The 18,636-nt window shown below is 58.9% G+C and overlaps 1 protein-coding gene across 22 annotated transcripts in view; it reads right to left on the bottom strand.

Annotated features, from left to right (window-relative positions):
* HDAC4 (histone deacetylase 4) overlaps positions 1-18,636 on the bottom strand; it is a 359,741-nt gene that overhangs the window by 51,201 nt on the left and 289,904 nt on the right. For 16 of the 22 annotated variants that reach the window (XM_054679623.2, XM_009444680.4, XM_016950850.4 and 13 more), the window contains 4 exons: positions 18,303-18,560; positions 14,801-14,987; positions 11,323-11,456; positions 5,953-6,073 (listed from right to left, as the gene is read on the bottom strand). In XM_054679623.2, coding sequence (XP_054535598.1) covers positions 5,953-6,073; positions 11,323-11,456; positions 14,801-14,987; positions 18,303-18,560 — 700 coding nt within the window. The remainder of the gene's footprint in view (positions 1-5,952; positions 6,074-11,322; positions 11,457-14,800; positions 14,988-18,302; positions 18,561-18,636) is intronic. The other 6 variants (XM_054679626.2, XM_054679624.2, XM_063790963.1 and 3 more) reach the window with 1 other exon arrangement.

Consider the following 18,636-nt stretch of genomic DNA (forward strand, 5'->3'; position numbering starts at 1 on the left):
TGACAGTTGTGAGGAGCCCAGCGGCCTCCTGTGGTTTGGAGCCACAATCACCAAGCCCAGGCCACGAAACATTCCAGCCTGGTGACAGGGCCTGAAGCTCTGCAAACGACCAGCCTTACTACTTGTCTGTTTGCCGCAGGCTGGCAGACAGGCGTTCTGTGCCTGGGGCAGGGAAGGCTCGGCTCCAGCCATCCTCTCGCTGCTGCTACTGCTCCCTGGCTGGGGAGGCCCTCGCTGTACCAAGTCATTTTCCTGCTGCACCCTACCCTGAGCATCACCGGCACCCACTCGCCAGGGGCCCAGCTCTGCCCGGATGCAGCACCCTGCCAGCTGACATGAGCAGATGAGCCACGTGACTTTCAGGGACGCCTAGGGCAGCGGCCAGCCTGCCTCAGGCCCACGAGCCAATTCAGCCACGCCTTATGTGTGGCATCTCACCACATCAGAAAGGAAATATGAAGGCCCTTGCACACGGCTTAGCGGCTTGTGGATTCCATTAAAAGAGGAAAGAAAAAAAATCACACAGTAGTGTTTAAACACCTCATTAGGGTTATGTTCACAAAACTCAAGATAATCATCAGCTATTACCATGTCTGAAATACTTAGACTGATGATAATGAAGTTTCTGGGTTAGGACAATTGTTGGAAATTCAAAAATCGATCTTGAGTTGTGAGAAGGTAATGGGAGAGGTATCCTCACAGGAATGTGAACAGATTTTAAAGCACGAAGCTTTCCAGGAAAAAACAGGAAATAGAATGATCAACCTTCCTGTAAACAAAAGAAACTGACTAGAATGGTTGCCTTCGGAGAACAGGAATGGGGCAAAGGGATGCTGCAGAGACACTTCAATAAAGAAACCAAAAACAAGAAAGGGGTCTTCCTTTTTGATCATCTCTCTTAAACTTTGTTTGAAACTAGCTTAGAAACCTAAGCAAGGTGATGGAGCTAAGCCTGCCTTCATCCTTCTGCTGGTGGAGCTGGTCCTGCCTCCATCCTCTGCCCGCTGAATTCCACAGGTTTGGAAGACTGAAGGTGGCAGGGGATGGACCAACGGCCGGTCCTTTGAAAATGGATGAAGGTGTCAGGAGCAGCCGCCATTCTGAAAGGCGTGGAGGTGGGCGCACAGAACGGCGTGTGTGCAGGACACGGTGTGTGTGCAGGACACGGCCTGACGAGCTGATGCTTTCAGGCAGCTCAGCAACTCCCACGCCTGCTGAAGCCCCTGCTGTGGCAGCCCCAGTGACATCGAGGCAAAGATCTTGTCCCCTCATGGGGCCCACGGGCAGCCCCTCCCATGCTGGAGAACCCGGCCAGAAGCTGAGGTGTTACATGGGGAGGCAGTGACGTTTCCTGGTAAGGACTGGAGAATCCTGAGGGACAGCACACTCCAGCCTCAGTGGCTCGATGCACGGCCTTTGTCCACCCAGCTCCCGGACAGAAAGCCCTCTCTGCCGCCCTTGCCCTCTAGGGCTCCCTTCCCCAGCCCCAGCGGCGCTCCCCGCCTCCGCTAGGTACTCCACAATCCATGCGCCATCTTCTCCCCCAGGAGCGCGTGCCCCCTTCCTCGGGGTAGCTGCATCAGCTTCTCTCTGCAGGGCGATCTCAGACTTCCTGGCCGCCACCCTCTCACAGACCACCCAGTAGAGGCCGGCCTCCATGATGGGCCTCCCAATGTTCTTTTGCCCTGGGACAGCATGTCCTCTGGTGGCTTCCTGAGGAAGAACAGCTGGAGGGTGAAAGCTCTGGCCCTTGCATGCCTGGAATGCCTCTGTGCCACCTTCCTACTCACCCGGCAGTCTGGCGGGACACAAACTTCAGGAGGGCAATGACGCGCCCTTAGAACTGGCATGGCCGCAGGCCCCATGGAGTCTGCAGGTGCCCTGGCTCTCACCTCTGTCCCTGCATTCTGAGGCTCTGCTGTTTCTCCCTAAGAGGGTCTTTCTTACCCCTGGTGGGTCCCTGCAGCCCAGAGACTCTGCCTTTGGCCTGGGGCCTTCTGAACTCTAGACACCTCCTCCTGGCCTCTGCCTTCCCTGGGAACTCCTGCTGTTTGGACCCTGCACACTGCAGTGAGCTTTGGCCTTCTTCTCCATCATCTCACTTCCCAGTTTCCCAGAGCTGTCACGTTTTGCTCCAGTTTCTGGGAGATGACATCACCGTATCTTCCAGTCTGAGGAGGATTTTCTTTTTCTGCAGTCAGGTGTTTAATTTTTGTCTTCTCTGAACGTTCTGTGCTTTCCCCTTTTCCACTGAACTTGTCCACGTTACGTGGATGTGGCATCCTCTCTGAGGGTGCTAATGGCAGCTGGGTTAGTGCCTCACACTGTCTGCCCCCAGCCTCCTTCCCCTGTGTGGCTCCAGCTCCAGGTCCCTGTTGAGCCGTTCCTCGGGCCCTGGGTCCTCCTTGGTTGTCCGCTCCTAAGGGGGAAGTGCCAACGGCTGGGTGGAAGCTCTGGGCCCACAGGGGGTGATTAGCCGTGAGTGCCAGTATAAGGGATCTCAGGGGCTATTTGTTGGGAACCCCTGATGTCAGCTTCTTTGGGGCTGGTCAAATCCACAGAGGGGTCTCCTGTCTGCTTGGAGGGTAAAGGTCAGCATGCTGGCAGCCCAGTGGGGAGGGGTAGGGGCTTGGCATCCATGCCCTCATCTAGAGCAGCTGTCTCCAGTCCAGGAAGCCCCTGTCTTCCACTGTCCCTTCCAGAGGGACGGTGGAAGGGTGCTGTACCCCTTCTAGAGCAGCAGCAGGCGAAGCCGCTGTGTAGGGAGTCGGGGCCCAGAGGCCTTTCCACCAGCTTTGGCCCAGGCCCTTGACTGAGTGCCTCCCTGAGTCCATAGCCTCTGCTGTTGCTGAGCCTGAGCTGTCGGAGTCTGTGGGGTGGGTCGGTGGCCCTTGTCCCCAGCAATAGCTCAGGATCCACCTCGTGAACCTGCTCAGCCACACCCCGGCCCACCTGCTTCCTACTGCTGTTCACTCCCTTCTCACTTTCCCCAAACTTGAGGCTTCTGTCCTTTTAGAAGCCTCCATACCACAGGGCAGGGGGGACTCCGGAAGCGGCGTGACCGCCACCCCAGGCCAGAGCCCATGCGTGTCCTCACGGCCCTACTGGCTCCATGGTCTGTGACCCCGTCTGTACCTACAGGGCATCCAGTACGGAAGGTGCCCTCGGCGAGTGGATGAAGGCGTGAGCGAGCGAGTGAGTGAACGCATGAAGGACTAGGCGTGCAGGTCTCTGTGAGGCTGTGTCTGCCGGGCACAGGCCTGGCACGGAGGACACCTCCTGCAACGTGTGCCCTGCCAAATGCAGTCAACGAGCCAGGCACGGCCCACCCTCTCCTTGCCCCTGCAACCCCTGCGTTCATGGTTCCTAGTTCTCCCTCTCTGCCTTCCTAGGGTCCTGCTCAGGGAAGAGCCAATATGCTCTTCCCAGGGCAAAGGCACAGAAGATGGGCAAGAAAACCAGTGGGCAGTGACTGTCCTGGTTCAGGGTGGCTGGGAGGCAGGGAAAGACGTTATCGAGGAACAAAGGGAGCCCTGGGATCCCCCATCCCCGGGTCCAGGTTCTGTGCCCTGGGAGCCTCCATCCCCAGGTCCGTGTTCTGTGCCCTGGGATCCCCTGGCCCTCGGTCTGGGTTCTGTGCCCTGGACACCCCCGGCCCCGGGTCTGGGTTCTGTGCCCTGGGAGCCCCCGGCCCCGGGTCTGGGTTCTGTGCCCTGGGAGCCCCCGGCCCCGGGTCCGGGTTCTGTGCCCTGGGAGCCCCCAGCCCCGGGTCCACGTTCTGTGCCCTGGAAGCCCCCGGCCCCGGGTCCACGTTCTGTGCCCTGGAAGCCCCCGGCCCACGTTCTGTGCCCTGGAAGCCCCCGGCCCCGGGTCCACGTTCTGTGCCCTGGAAGCCCCCGGCCCACGTTCTGTGCCCTGGAAGCCCCCGGCCCCGGGTCTGGGTTCTGTGTCCTGGGAGCCCCCGGCCCCGGGTCTGTGTTCTGTGCCCTGGAAGCCCCCGGCCCCGGGTCCACGTTCTGTGCCCTGGAAGCCCCCGGCCCACGTTCTGTGCCCTGGACACCCCCGGCCCCGGGTCCACGTTCTGTGCCCTGGAAGCCCCCGGCCCGGGGTCTGGGTTCTGTGGCCTGGGAGCCCCCGGCCCCGGGTCTGTGTTCTGTGCCCTGGACGCTCCCCGCCCAGGGTCTGGGTTCTGTGTCCTGGGAGCCCCCAGCCCCGGGTCTGGGTTCTGTGTCCTGGGAGCCCCCAGCCCCGGGTCTGGGTTCTGTGCCCTGGACACCCCCGGCCCCGGGTCTGGGTTCTGTGCCCTGGGAGCCCCCGGCCCCGGGTCTGGGTTCTGTGCCCTGGGAGCCCCCAGCCCCGGGTCCACATTCTGTGCCCTGGAAGCCCCCGGCCCGGGGTCTGGGTTCTGTGCCCTGGAAGCCCCCGGCCCCGGGTCTGGGTTCTGTGCCCTGGGAGCCCCCAGCCCCGGGTCCACGTTCTGTGCCCTGGAAGCCCCCAGCCCACGTTCTGTGCCCTGGAAGCCCCCGGCCCCGGGTCTGGGTTCTGTGTCCTGGGAGCCCCCGGCCCCGGGTCTGTGTTCTGTGCCCTGGAAGCCCCCGGCCCCGGGTCCACGTTCTGTGCCCTGGGAGCCCCCGGCCCCGGGTCTGGGTTCTGTGCCCTGGACACCCCCGGCCCCGGGTCTGGGTTCTGTGCCCTGGGAGCCCCCAGCCCCGGGTCCACGTTCTGTGCCCTGGAAGCCCCCGGCCTGGGGTCTGGGTTCTGTGCCCTGGACACCCCCGGCCCCGGGTCTGGGTTCTGTGCCCTGGGAGCCCCCAGCCCCGGGTCCACGTTCTGTGCCCTGGAAGCCCCCGGCCCACGTTCTGTGCCCTGGAAGCCCCCGGCCCCGGGTCTGGGTTCTGTGTCCTGGGAGCCCCCGGCCCCGGGTCTGTGTTCTGTGCCCTGGAAGCCCCCGGCCCCGGGTCTGTGTTCTGTGCCCTGGACGCTCCCCGCCCAGGGTCTGTGTTCTGTGTCCTGGGAGCCCCCAGCCCCGGTCTGGGTTCTGTGTCCTGGGAGCCCCCAGCCCCGGGTCTGGGTTCTGTGCCCTGGACACCCCCGGCCCCGGGTCTGGGTTCTGTGCCCTGGGAGCCCCCGGCCCCGGGTCTGGGTTCTGTGCCCTGGGAGCCCCCGGCCCCGGGTCTGTGTTCTGTGCCCTGGAAGCCCCCGGCCCCGGGTCCACGTTCTGTGCCCTGGAAGCCCCCGGCCCACGTTCTGTGCCCTGGAAGCCCCCGGCCCCGGGTCCACGTTCTGTGCCCTGGAAGCCCCCGGCCCGGGGTCTGGGTTCTGCGCCCTGGAAGCCCCCGGCCCCATGTCTGGGTTCTGTGGCCTGGGAACATTGGAAGCCCCATGGAGCTGGCTGGGAGTTCACCTGCCTCTGCTGAAGATCCCTGTGGAAAGCCTCTCACCAGCTCCCCGGGCAGAGGATGCCCATTAGAAAGTTCTCTCCATGAGGCTAAAATTCCCCTCCACCACCTGTGCAGGTGCTTTCAGCCAGAGCCAAGACACCAGCAGCCTTTTACCCCTAAGCAGTGGACACTCCCTAGGCCTCCTCCTGGTCTTGCTCTGATGGGCCTTAAAGCGGAGCTCAAAACAACTGCAGGCTCCCTGCAGGGCAGGGCGGGCAGCACGCTGGCTGTGTTCCTAATTAGCCTCTCAAACCTAAACTCTGTGATTCAAGATGCTTCTAAACCAACGGTTCTCAGCCCAGTTTTTACACAAACACACCTGCTACCTGGCACATTCATCAACAACCAGTGGCTTGTGAACAGAGGATGAAAGGTTCCCTTTCAGGCCCTTTACCTTATAACCTGGCAGGCGACACCCACAGGTGCCCCAGACACAAGGGGTTGAGAGCTGGAAACACAACCTCGGGGGACTTCAAACCCAATATGGGAGGAAAGGAAGGTCCTGAAATACCTAGAAGTTTCTTACTGTCCAGTTTCTGCCGGTTGAGGGGGTTCGTGCCATACAGGAGGGTGTGGGCTTCCGAGTGCACCGTCTGTAGCTCCTCCAGGGTGGCCTTGCGTCCGCGGATGCACTGTGGGGACAGGCGAGAGGATACTCACACGTTCTGCAGAAGCTGCTGCTTCAGCTCCACAGACAGAAACTCCAACTGAAACCACTGCCCAAAAGGAAACTTAATTTGATACAAAAACAAGCATGTTATTTGGTTACTGCAAAAGAAGAAGCAACATCACCCAACATGATATTTTAAAATATTTAAGAAATATTTTAGAGGGCTTACACTTAATTATAGCTTTGAAAAAACACTTTAAAAGATAATTCCAGCCTTCAATGCATTACCCTTCACTGTCGCACGAATGACTTGGCATCAAATTATTACTTTGCTTTCCAACTGCCAGGGTCTGGTCCTAAAATAGAGGTGAGCTGCTGCGCCTCCCTCACATTCAAGGGAAACCCCAGCCGCGCTCCCAGAGTCTCTGAGCCCCAGGATGAAGCAGCCTTCCTTGGACTGCCCGGGGCCACGGCCACCAGGGGCTGGCATCTGTCCTGGATGGCTAGCTGGCATCCGGCTGCGTCTCTCTGAGGTTTGGAAATTCCTCAGATCGAGATCCCTGTGCTAATTCAGATTTTCTCCAGAAATTCACAGGAAAATTAGTGTTCTTCAGTTGAGCTACATTTATTTAGCCTTTTAAAGGGGACGATGGCTTTGGACATGAGATTCAAGTTAACATTTCACATGGAAATGGCTCTCAGAGGGTTAGGCCACCACAGGATGAGTCAGACGCCACTCAGGTGGCCCCGGTTGTGGCTGTTACCTGCTTCCCCCAAGCCTGAGCAGGATCTGCTCTCTCCCTCCTGACTGCAGCCCTGCCTCAGCATCCGCTGAGCTCCTGCAGGCCTTGGTGTCCACCCTGTATGTGAGACTTGTGGTGGGCGAAGCTCGAGGGCTCTCTATGCCAGCCCAGCACCTGGGGCTCCTCTCAGACCGCCAGGAGCCGTAGCACACAGCCTTCCTGCAGGACGCATTGCACCTGGGGGTCCTGTCCATGCAGGGTGGAGAAAGAAGGGGTGGAGCCAAGAACTCAGTCCCCGCCCACAGGGGAGGGACCTCCAGAGGGCAGGTGCGCTGGGCAGGGGCGGATGCTCTGCGGGTTCTCTTCTCATGAACAACAATTCCACAAAACTGGGCTTCCTCTATGAAGGTCTCTTGTTTAACAAAGAAAAGATGTGACACGGCTTCCGATGGTAAAAAACGACTCTATGGTCCCATCCATAACCTAGTGCTGCTTCTACTTTGGGGACATAAATCACATGTCCCTGGAAAGCCAGGCAGGAGGGACGTACTCTCTGGGTAGGGGTCAGGGTGCAGTTGGGGCCCTCGGCGGCTGTGGGGGCTTCTAATTTATTTTATTTTATTTTTTTTGAAACGGAATTTCACTCATTGCCCAGGCTGGAGTGCAATGGCGCAATCTTGGCTCACTGTAACCTCCATCTCCCGGGTTCAAGCGATTCTCCTGCCTCAGCCTCCTGAGTAGCTGGGATTACAGGTGCCCACCCTCACACCTGGCTAATTTTTGTATTTTTATCAGACACGGAGTTTTGCCATGTTGTTCCAGGCTGGTCTTGAACTCCTGACCTCATGTGATCCACCCGCCACGGCCTCCCAAAGTGCTGGTATTACAGGAGTGAGCCACCGCACCTGGCCAGGGCTTCTCATTTCTAATGATTTCAGGAAGCCCACATGTGTGTACAGGCACAGGCAGCTGTGGCCAGGGCCAAGTTCCCTCTGGACAGACAGGCCTGGGCAGCCCACGCTTGGGAAGGTCCCCGTAGGGGACCACAGGCTGTGCCCTGCGGTGCCAAGAGGCAGGTCATGCAGTGTGGACTTTGGGTGAAAGAACGGCAGGGTAGCCATGTGTGTCCTCCCCACTCAAAAGCGACCCACTGGATAAGAGACTGAATTGCAGAAAGAGAGATCTGACGTTAGACCACAAATGAAATTCACAAATTAAAGTTGATGTTAGAATAAGGCAAAGAAGAAAAGTAGAAAAGCCCTCTCCTTAGAAACACATGAAATGGACACAGAAAAGACACAGGATCAAAGCCCCAAAAGCTCTGCGACACCGCGACGGCTGGGGCTGCAGGTGCGCGACACCGCAAGGGCTCGGGCTGTGCGTGCGGGACACCGCAACTGCTCGGGCTGTAGGTGCGAGACACCGCGACGGCTCGGGCTGTAGCGTGCAATATGGTGACGGCTCAGACTGAGCACCTGAGAGGCTTTTCCAGAGCCACTCTGGGAGCGGTGGTGATGGTGGCCCCTTCCCGCTTTCTTGGGAGGCTGACCTCGTTATTTCTGTCTCCCTTTAATTCCTAGGATAAGACAGAAGGAGTCTTTGCTCCTTACAGCAAACACAGGCTTGGGGCAGGGTGCAAATCCCAGTGGTGGCCCTGGTCTCTGTGGCATCTGACTTCCAGCTCACTCCCTTCTCCTCTCCTTCCTGGACACCGTGCCTGGAGGCAGGACAAACCAAGCTGGGCAAGCAAATTGGCCAGGAGCTGTTCTGGCTCCCGGGAAGCCTCTGCAGGAGGACGGGGCCCGCACACACACATGGCTATACTCAGAGGACCCCCGACTGCTCAGAACGTGTGAGGCAGCTTCCCAAGGCCTGCTCTGGAGTGAGGCAGGGAGCGAGACAGCTGCACTGGGAGCCACGTCTTGCTGGGCCGGCCTGCCAGTATCGACAGGGTCCCAAGCTTGCAGAAAGTATCTCCCAGCCCACTCTCATCCTTCCTCACCACGCGAAGCCAACTCACCAGTGTGAGGGGAGGGCCTCACCCCCCAGGCCTCCAGGCAGTCGTCTACCCAGAGAAGGGGTGCTGACTCTGAGGCCCTGCCCTCGGGCCTGGGCTTCAGTCTTGCTGTGGCCTCCAAGTGGTCCGCGAACTGGGGAAGTCACAGCCCCATCCACCCCATCTTCTCCTATCAGGTACCCACTCTAACAAACCGTGCCCCGTACCCATGGCCCCTCTGCTCGGCCATCTCAGGAGGCCAGTGACCCCTGGCAGGCTGGCACTGAAAGTCTGGTGGGTGACGTCACGTCCCCCTGGGCTGAGTTAGCACACCGCTCGCTCTGAACCTGGAGGGGCACCCGCACTGGAGAGCTGCCCCACGTGTGGGAGCAAGGCACTGCTGTCCAGGGAGTATGGCCTCCACCGCCTCTGTGGCTGTCTCCCAGCCACCTGTCTTTCTCCAGCTCTCCTCTCCCTGAGATCCTGCCAGGCTCAGGTCTTGTCCCACAGTCCCAACACCTGGGGACCCTCTGCCAGCCCCTGGCCCAGTCGTGGCTGGCACCTTCACCCATGGTGCTGAGGACAGGCAGAGGAGCCGAGGGCGGGCGGAGGAGCTGAGGGCAGGCGGAGGAGCTAAGGGTGGGCGGAGGAGCTGAGGGCGGGCGGAGGAGCGGGCTGTTTCTTCTAGGGTCTTTGTTTTCTCACTCCTCCCTCCCTTGCTTGCATTTGCTTTGCTTTTCTGGCTGAGAGACCCTCTCCCAATCCCCTGGCCTCAGCGGAACCCCCTGAGGGTGGGGGCACATGTAGGGGAGGGACAAGGAAGCAGGTTATGGAGCTCTGGAAGCCTCAGGAGGCCTTGGGCAGTCCCCGGAAGGGGCAGCAGGACAGCTGTCTGGTCCTGTGGAGGGAACGGACGTGGGGAAGAAGGAGTTTCCTGCAGCCAGTGTCCGCTGGGCAATGCTGCCCTCCAGTGGCACAGCCGTCCCGACCAGATCCCTGAAGCAGGTGCCAAGAGCCTCTACAGTGGCTCCTCCCTGCCCTCCTCCTCCCTCCTCCCAGAGGGCACTGCAGGAGAGGGTCCTGGGCCTGACTTTTAGAGAATTCCCCCCTGAAAATTATGTATCACCAATAAAACTGGTAAAGGAAACGGGGGTAAGATGAAGCACAGATTAACTTAAGTTCCCAAATATCCCAGCTCCTAAAGGAGGGGCAGGCGAACCTGCGGGGTGGGATCCTGCAGAAACTAAGCCAGGAGACCAGAGGCCCTCCGTGCCCACGCAGCAAGGCCACGCCACGCCAGCTCCACGTGCTCACTCATCTCTGCCACGGCCACTTGGGCCCTGGGCTGTTGGGTGCCCAGGACTGTTGGAGGGGTGGGTGTGGATGTTCCTGTCCACCCTGTGAGCTATCTATAGGATGGTGGGATTCCTGGTGTGGGGAGCGGACACAGCAGGTCCCTACTGGTGGGCCCTGGCATGGGGGGGGCCTTGTGCGACCCTGCACAGTGTTGCCAGCCCCTCTACAGACAAAGAAATGGAAATTTGTCCAAGGTCACCAGCTCCCAGACGGGAGTCTCTTCTCTTCCTGCCCGCACTATCAGCAGGGCCTGGCCACACCCTCCTCCCTGTCAAGAGCTCAAGATCCCCTGTGACAGCTGCCTCCAGGGTGAAGAGCACCAGCTGGGACAGCCTCACCGAAGTGCGGGCCCCGTCCTGCCCTCAGGTGTTAATCGGCTGATCCTTCTTGCCTCCTTGGGCCTGGGAGTCCACTGCAGCCAGATTCGGGGCAGGGCTCTGGTTCCTATCAGGAGGCGGGGCCGGGCCCTCCTTGTATGAGAACAAGTGAGGCCGCTGCCATCGCCTGGCGGCCAGGGAAACTGAGGCACAGCCAGAGCTGCAGCATCCCCGAAGCCTCCTCGTGTGACTCAGCCACATAAGGGAGCTGAATTCAAACCAGGCCAGGGCCCTGCCTGAAGCTCCATTCCCTTCACGACCCACTGCCTCGCCAGCACCTTAACTCTGAGGAGGGCCCCAAGGGCCTGAGGTCTCCCTGTGTTCTCGAAGAAGCTTTTCGAAATCTTAAAAAAAGAGAAAATTATTTTAACAAAAAGCCAACAGGCCTGATCTGAGATATAATCGGATCTCCCCGTGGCTCCTTCCTGGCAGCCCTGGGGGAGCATGGTGGGAACTGGTTTCCTTGGGGAAGTGACCCGGAGGCAGAGAGCAACAGCCCTGGACCTTGAGAAGAGCCTGCTAGGTGGGAGGTGGGAGTGAAACGTCAGGAAAGGGCACAGACAGAGGCAGCAGCTTCCTGCAGGGAGGGCACGGGACTCCAGGGAGACAGCCCCGGGCTTCTCAGCACATAGCTGCCCGCCCAAAATGCAGACAGTGAAGATGCTTGTGGCCCTTCCCCCGGGGCTGTAAGCCCAAAGAACCACCTGCAAAACCAACACCCTGAATCACGGAGGCCCACGAGGGTCCCCTCTAATGGTGCCCAAAGCCGCAGCTGCCCACCTGCCCCAGCCGGCGTTACCTCGCATTTGCCCCGGAGGCCCGTCTCCTGCAGGCGGGACCAGATGCTCTGGATCCTCCCGGCGTGCTCGGGGTGGCTGCTGCTGCTCCCGCAGGTGCACTGGTGCTTCAGCATCAGCGTGTCATACACGAGGCCTGGGGCGGGGCAGAGGGGCCAAGATCAGAGCGCATCCAGGGGCGAGCTGACCACCCACTGGCAGGCTGCCCCCGGGCGGTGGCGGAACCACCACTTCCCTAGAAGGAGACGGAAGCTGGGACGGTTCTTTAGAAAAATACCACGTTTGCCAAGACTCCTTGACTGGCCAGGCCCAGAGAACGTGGACGAATGCAGAGGCCAGGCGGGCGGGAGGGCCTGCCTGTCACTCATGCTCACAGTAGCGCCCCAGGACCCGGGCAGGGACGTGCGCAGCTGCCCTGCTGCAGCAGGCTGAGGAGAAAACAGTGATGAGGAGGTCTGCCCTGGGTGGCTGGACCTTGCAGGGGTGAGCTCTATGTGGGACTTGTGCTGGGGAGGATGGTGCTGACTTCTAGAAGGAGGCAACTCTAGCCCCCTACCCTCAAAGTCTACCTGGTCCTGGACCAATAGTAACTCCAGTTCTGCTGGACGGAGAACTGTCCAAGGTACTTGAGATTCCAAAGAAACACCAGATTCGAGCTCTGCCTTTAGAAACTTCCAGAGGGACTGGAACACATATGCTAGAAAACACACGCAAAACCCATGTACACAGGTCTACTTAACCTCTGACTGTGAAAAGAGGCCAGCCATGTGCTCACCACAGCACTGAGCTCAGCACGGACGGGCCCCCAGGGTGCGGCAGCCACAGAAGAGGCTCCTGGTGGGGGCCCCAGAACCAACTGGGCCGGCAGCCTGGGGCTCTGCAGCAGGAAAGGCAATGTGCCTGAACCCGTGTTGGATGCCACCCTGTCTCAGTCAGCATACGTGGGACCGCTGTGAAGGGGAGAGTATCTGACCTGTCTGCAGAGGCTAGAGATGCGAGAGAAGACCAGGTGGCCCTCCGGGGCACAGCTCTGCCCCGGCTCCTTTTCACCAGGCCTTGGCGCCTGGTGACACCTGGCAGGAGGGCTGCCCCAAGGCCCTGCCGGGACATGTCTGTGCTGCACACACCTGGTCTTCCAGGACTTAACAAAGGGAAGGCCAGGCTGGGTGAACAGATGCCTTCCGCAGGCAGGTCACTGGCCAGGGGCACCTGTGCTAATGTGGGTTCATCCAGGCTGATAAGGGCGGGGCACACGGTGAAGAGCCTGGGCAAGCTGCCCAGACAGACCTGCTCTATTGCTTCAGTGTGCTGGCCCAGGATGCGGCCCTCCCCACTTGTGTTCCTGTTACTGGGAACACAGGCAGCATCCCCAGCCAAGGGGAGCTGAGATTCAAGGTGGTCCAGTGTTTGCAGGGTCCAGCTACAGGATACACTTGGTGCATATTAGTTCCCATACTTCCTGGCTCAGCCTCTTGTGAGTCAGGCTAACAGGAGTCAGTCTCCTGCACTTGAGGAATTCTGGGGGTACTTGCAAAACAGTGCTGGGGGATGGGACTTCTGGTAAAAAAAAAAAAAAAAAAGCATCAGGGTAGGTGCAGGCTTACAGGAGTCAATGAAACTAGGACTCACAATCAGTACACTGTGTGTGGACATGGGTGTGCTTGGGAGTTTGTAATGGCAACATAGACACATAGGCAATGACGGACACTGCCCCGTGAAATACGTAAGTGTGTGTGCAGAAACAACCAGTTGCTCACAGATACGAGGAATGGGGACTGCCCCTACAGTGGAATCATCATGATAAGGTCACGTGTGCTAATATTTACTAAGCACACGGCTGGAACTTACGAGGCAGACACCTGCTTTACTGCCTTTACAGACAGAAAAGCTGGAGCGTAGAGAGATGGAGAAGCGGCAAAGCCCACACAGCTGAGGGTGGCAGAGCCAGCCAGGAGACCACGTGGCTAAAGGAACGCACTGCGTCGCTGTGCACGGACACGGGAAGATGGCTGAGAGTGTGAGGTACTAACAGAAAGCATCAGACACAACAGAGTCCCGTCTCTGTGAAACAAATTATGTTTGTGTCTATCTGTCCATCTGGCTATGCACAGAAATAGATCTGGAAGGTTTAAAGCAAATACTAACAACCTGCCACCACTGGGGAGTGGGATTACGGGCAAACGGCATTTCCTGTGGGTTTCTATCATGTTTTTCTTTACAATGAATGTGTACTGTTTTATAAATTTGTTTAAAAAGTAATCAAGACAAACTAAGAAAGGACACCAACGAAGCAGGACTCCCTGCAAGTCTCCTGGGACCAGCCAGGGTGGGCCAGCTTAGTGGGAGGATTCTCCTTGGTGGTGGTGACTGGGGTCTCCCTTGTCTGAGCTGCATTCTTTCAAGAACACACTTATTGCAGTCAGCTGCCCAGGACTTGTGGAGTGGATCATCTGGCTGCTCCTGTGACCTTCCACGGTTTTCTTTCTGAGAAGCAGCATTTTACTTGCTGGATACCTACTCTGGAAATTTGTCTCTGAATATGAATAGCATCCTTCTAAGACCTGAGAGTGAGAACCTCACAGACTGCAGAACACTAAGCCACGTGATGAGAATCATCTGAAGAATGAAGCCGTGCTGTATTTACAGAACATTTTTCTTAGTGCGTCATTAACAAGAAATATTAGATCATAACAACACGAAGAGCGCTCCTGCCTCCGTGCTTGTCTCAGAGGCAAGCCCTGCCAGAAGCCAGCCCTCCTTCCCTCCTCTCCCCTGCAGGGGTGGCTGGGTGGCGGGGCAGCCCAGGACAGCAGTCTCCTCCCCGGCTCCGGCTAGCTCCAGGCAGACAAGTCCAGGGCCCGGCCCCTCCTGCCTCCTCAGCCGTGGTGGACGCCTTACTTGCCTCCTTCTTGTGAGGGAAAACCAAGGACCTCTGCTGGCAGATCGCCTCCCCGGGGTGAGGATGGTATGAGGGATGGCACAGACAGAGGACGTGTGGCTCCCACAGCATGTCCCAGGGGTCCCGGGCTCTGCTCTCGTGTAATCACAGCCCCCCCCAGCCATTCACAGCCCTGTCACTGGAGCCTCAGCGTCAACGCTGTGGACGTGGGCGAAGTGTGAGGGAGTAAGCGGAGAAGCGTGGGCTCATGATTCCTGAGCCGGACCAGAAGCTGTAGGTTCTCATGGCCCCACGGGCATGGGCTGTGGACTGTTCTTGGAGGAGACCATGGGTCTCTGGGACAGGAAAGTGGGCAAGTGAGCCCGTGACAGGTCCCCAGAATGACAGAACTGAAGGTGTGGGGTGTAGGGCGGGGAGAGGGCCTCTGTGACAGACCTGTGTGGTCCCCACCATCCAGCGTGGCCCTTGTGCCTGCCCGGCCCCTCCTCAGCCTCTGCAGAGCTGGGCCGGGAAAAGCCCCCCGCTCTGTGCCCACTGTGGCCCGCGTTGCACCCTCAGGCTGTGCAAAGGCCACGTGTTACCTGTCGTGAACCTCGGCTTGGTGGGGGGCTCCTGCACAGACACGGGGAAGGTGGCAGACGCGGGTGAGGACTGCGCCCGGGACAGAGGCCTGTGGCCGCCGAAGGACACGGGGATGCCGGCGGCCTCCATGGACGCCTGGTAGTTCCTCAGCTGGTGGATCCGCTGCTGCTCCAGCAGGAGGGCTTGCTGCGGGGAAGAAACGGCCGTGTTGGCGGTTGCGGATGTCTCCCGCCCCTGGGCTGCAGGGCTAGGGGTTGCCTTCTCTTGCAAGTCTCCCGTCCACGCACAGGCCATACATGGGCCACAAGGATGCCGGGAGGCCAGCTGCGTGGAGAGGCCTTCCCTGTGAGTGCCCTGAAGCCTGAGTGGGCCCAGAGCCGAGAACGAGGCCAGCACAGGCTCTGCCTCCCAGGATGGTCTCTCTAGGGAAGGCAGGCTGTCCACATGGGATCCTGCCATGGGCTACATTAACAGGATAACACAGGTTGAGTCAGGGGGTCCCAGGGAGGCCTGGCCCAGTATGGGGTATCAAGGAGGGCTTCTCTGAGGAGGTGCTGAGCCAGGAGCAGCCTGGAGCAGGTGCAGGGGAGTAGGGCCTGGCAGGTGTGGAGAGAAGCTCTTGCTGGGGCGGCAGCCTGGCCCTCGCTGGTTTCACTGGGGGATATGCGAAGGCCATGCAGATGTGGGGACCACAGCGTCCACTCTGCCATACCACACACATACGGTGAGTGGGCACGAAGCCCAACCCCCTTGTTGGGTTTGTGGGTCTTAGTTCTGACCAACAGCATTGAATCTGCATGCCAAACTTGGGCGAGAAAGCACCATCGGCTCTCAGACTTGGAAGTGCCAACTCGGCTTCATCTGCAGCCGCTCCCCTCCCTGGTCTCACATCCCACACACCCTCGTGCAGGCTAAAAGCAGTAACAGCCCATCAGCTTCTGGGCACCCAGGACCTTTGGGGCCTGGAGCAGGCCTGCTGGTGGGGATGTGCCTCTCTGATGAGATGGAGCTGGGCTGGGCTCTCCGTGTGGGGGGGCACTCAGCCAGGGGCCTGGGACATCCTGAGGGATTTTGGGAACAGGCTGAGGTGCAAACCCCCATACGAGGCAGAGTGGAGTGGAGGGAGCAGGGCAGAGATGAGGTCACAGCTGCCAAGCCTCTCCGCAAACAGCAGCTGAGGGAGAGCACAGCAACCTGCCACCCAGGCCGAGGCAAAAAGAAAGCCGGGCGCCTCCTTGCTGGGAGCTCTGCGCCAATCCTGTCTTAGTTTTGATGAACAAATCCTGTGAACATGGAAAACCAGGTACCTACATCCCAGCTCCTGTATGAAGGCAGAGCCCAGCCCTGTGCTGCCAGCACTGGGGGAAACCAGAGCTACCCGGCCAGGCTCCGATCTGTCCTGCCTTTAGCAATCAGGCTGGGTGTGGTGGCTCATGCCTGTAATCCCAGCACTTGGGGAGGCTGAGGCGGGTGGATCACCTGAGGTAAGGAGTTCGAGACCAGCCTGGCCAAAATGGTGAAACCCCATCTCTCCAAAAAAAAAAAAAAATTAGCCAGGTGTGATGGTGGGTGCCTGTAATCCCAGCTACTTGGGAGGCTGAGGCAGAATAATTGCTTGAGCCCAGGAGGCGGAGGCTGTAGTGAGCTGAGATGGCACCACTGCACTCTAGCCTGGGCAACAGAGTGAGACTCTGTCTCACACACACACACACAAAAGGAATCAGAGCCAGGAGGGAGCAGAGAAGAAGGGAGCCCTGAGACAGTGGGAGGAGCTGCAGCAGGAGCTGGAGCAGGAGCCAGCACCCACAGGCCCCCAGTCTGCTGCTGACCAAATTCAGCTGGGATTGCCGTGGGCCCCACGCGGTTAAGTGGTTAATAAGCAATCCTCCCGGACGCAGGCTGGAGGTGCCCCGCCTTATGTTTACCTCGGCAAATTGCTCCGTGTACTACGACGTTTCCCTGATAAGGGGTTCTGCCTATTACTCTCCAGAGAGAACAGAAAATAAGTGTTTCTAATAATCATCTCATGCTTGGAATATAACAAGCCTCTTTTTCTCAAAGTAAAGGCTGATCTATGAGAAACTAGCCCTAAAAATTATTAATGTAAATAGTTTCCCATTTCTTATCAGCATAATAATAGCACACTGAATTTCAGATCTTCATCAACTCACAAGGCCCGACCACAGGAAGAGGCCCCCACCCTGGGCCTGTAGGACAGGACCTGTGGACGAGTGGTCACCATGAAGCACCGTGTGTGTGCCAGAGAGGCCCGGGGCTTTCTCTCTCTGTCTTTGCCAAGCGTTAGTTCTGCTGGGCTTTGTAGTGTTTAGTGTCCGGGGTGCTAATTAAGAAGGCCCAGAAATTAGAGACAGGCCCCCCTCTGAACAAGAAGGAGAAATAGCACCCAATGCCAGCCGCTGGGGGAAGCTCGGTGGAGAAGGGCTCCTGACCCAGAAGCCTCTGGAGACCACTGAGCACTGATCCCGTGTGTGGCAGGCTTGGGTCTAGGTGCTCCAGGTACAAGGCCCCACACTGATTCATTCAGTGGCAAGCATTTAAGAACTGCAGCTGAGAATTAAGGGGAACAGTTTACTGCAGGGCGTCCTGCTCCTGGCTTCCAAGGTGCTGCTGGGGGTGGAGATGCAGCGTCTGGCCGCACAGCTGGCAGTCAGGAAGCTGGGGAGGTGCTCAACGGCACGGCCGGCATGGAGTCCAGAGAGAAGGGAGGGAACGAGCCAGTGGCTCCTGCAGCCGAGGCAGCAGATCTGCTGCTGGAGGACAGAATCAAATCCTACAGAGCTGTGGTTCCTTGGGCTCGCTTCCTGGCTCCAGGGAGGAAGCCACTTTCCTGAGGGCACTCTAGCTGCAGATACGGGGCTCCAGCTGGCTGCCCAAATGCCTTAAGTATTTCCGCTGACTCAGAAGTTTAATGTTTCAATGGAAATTAACCAGTCATTCACTGGCCTTCTTCATCAGTCTCCTGTGAGTTTGGTTACTGGGTGTCAGTGCCCTGAAGCCTTACTGGCTCTGGGTGCCACAATCGCACCCGTCTGTCTGGATCTGCAGAGCTGCTCATTAGCACCTCTGGGCCACAAAAGGTCTTGACTTCTGATCAGGCCCTGCCTGCCTTTTGGATCAATTAATACCTCTAGTTCCTTCACTTCTTTAAAAAGCATGCTGTATCTCACTAACACGTGGATTCTGTGTTCGTTTACAGCCTACAGACAGGAAGGAAACCCATTCTCTGGGGCCTGTGCATGGCTGGAAAGCAGTTACGTAACCACCCACAGGGGGCAAACATCTCGTATCCCTAGGAACGGCTGGGACAAAACGGAAGCCACATCAACCTCCCTCACTGGCCAGGACAAGACAGGTGAGACACTGGACAGCAACCACGCAAGGATGCCCTGCAGCCCCCGTGATCACCACAGAAGATGCCACCTGGGGACCGAGGGTGGCTGTGCGTGCCAGCCTGCTGGTGCCCTCCCCGCCTGCAGTCACCTGTCTGAAGAGCAGCTCCTGCTCACTGGGCTGGCGCTGGCCTGGCTCCACCTCCCGTGGGGGCTCTGCCTCTTCGTCATCGCTCTCAATGGGCTCCTGCTTCACCTGCACGCCGGCCTGTGCGTGCGCCTCCTTCTGCCCCGGCAGCCGGTCCAGGTAGGGCTCGTCCAGCAGAGCCTGGTGCTCACGGAGCTCCTCCTCCGTCTCCTCCGGGTGGCTCTCCGGCTGCCGGGCTGGCTCGCTTGGCTTGGGGATGATCTGCAAGGCGGAGGTAACACATGAAGCACAGAGAGCTGGGTCCTCCGAGCTCATCTGACAGGAGAAGGGATGCTGC

The sequence above is a fragment of the Pan troglodytes genome, chromosome 13 (genome assembly GCF_028858775.2).
Source record: "Pan troglodytes isolate AG18354 chromosome 13, NHGRI_mPanTro3-v2.0_pri, whole genome shotgun sequence".
NCBI classification, from domain to species: Eukaryota; Metazoa; Chordata; class Mammalia; order Primates; family Hominidae; genus Pan; species Pan troglodytes.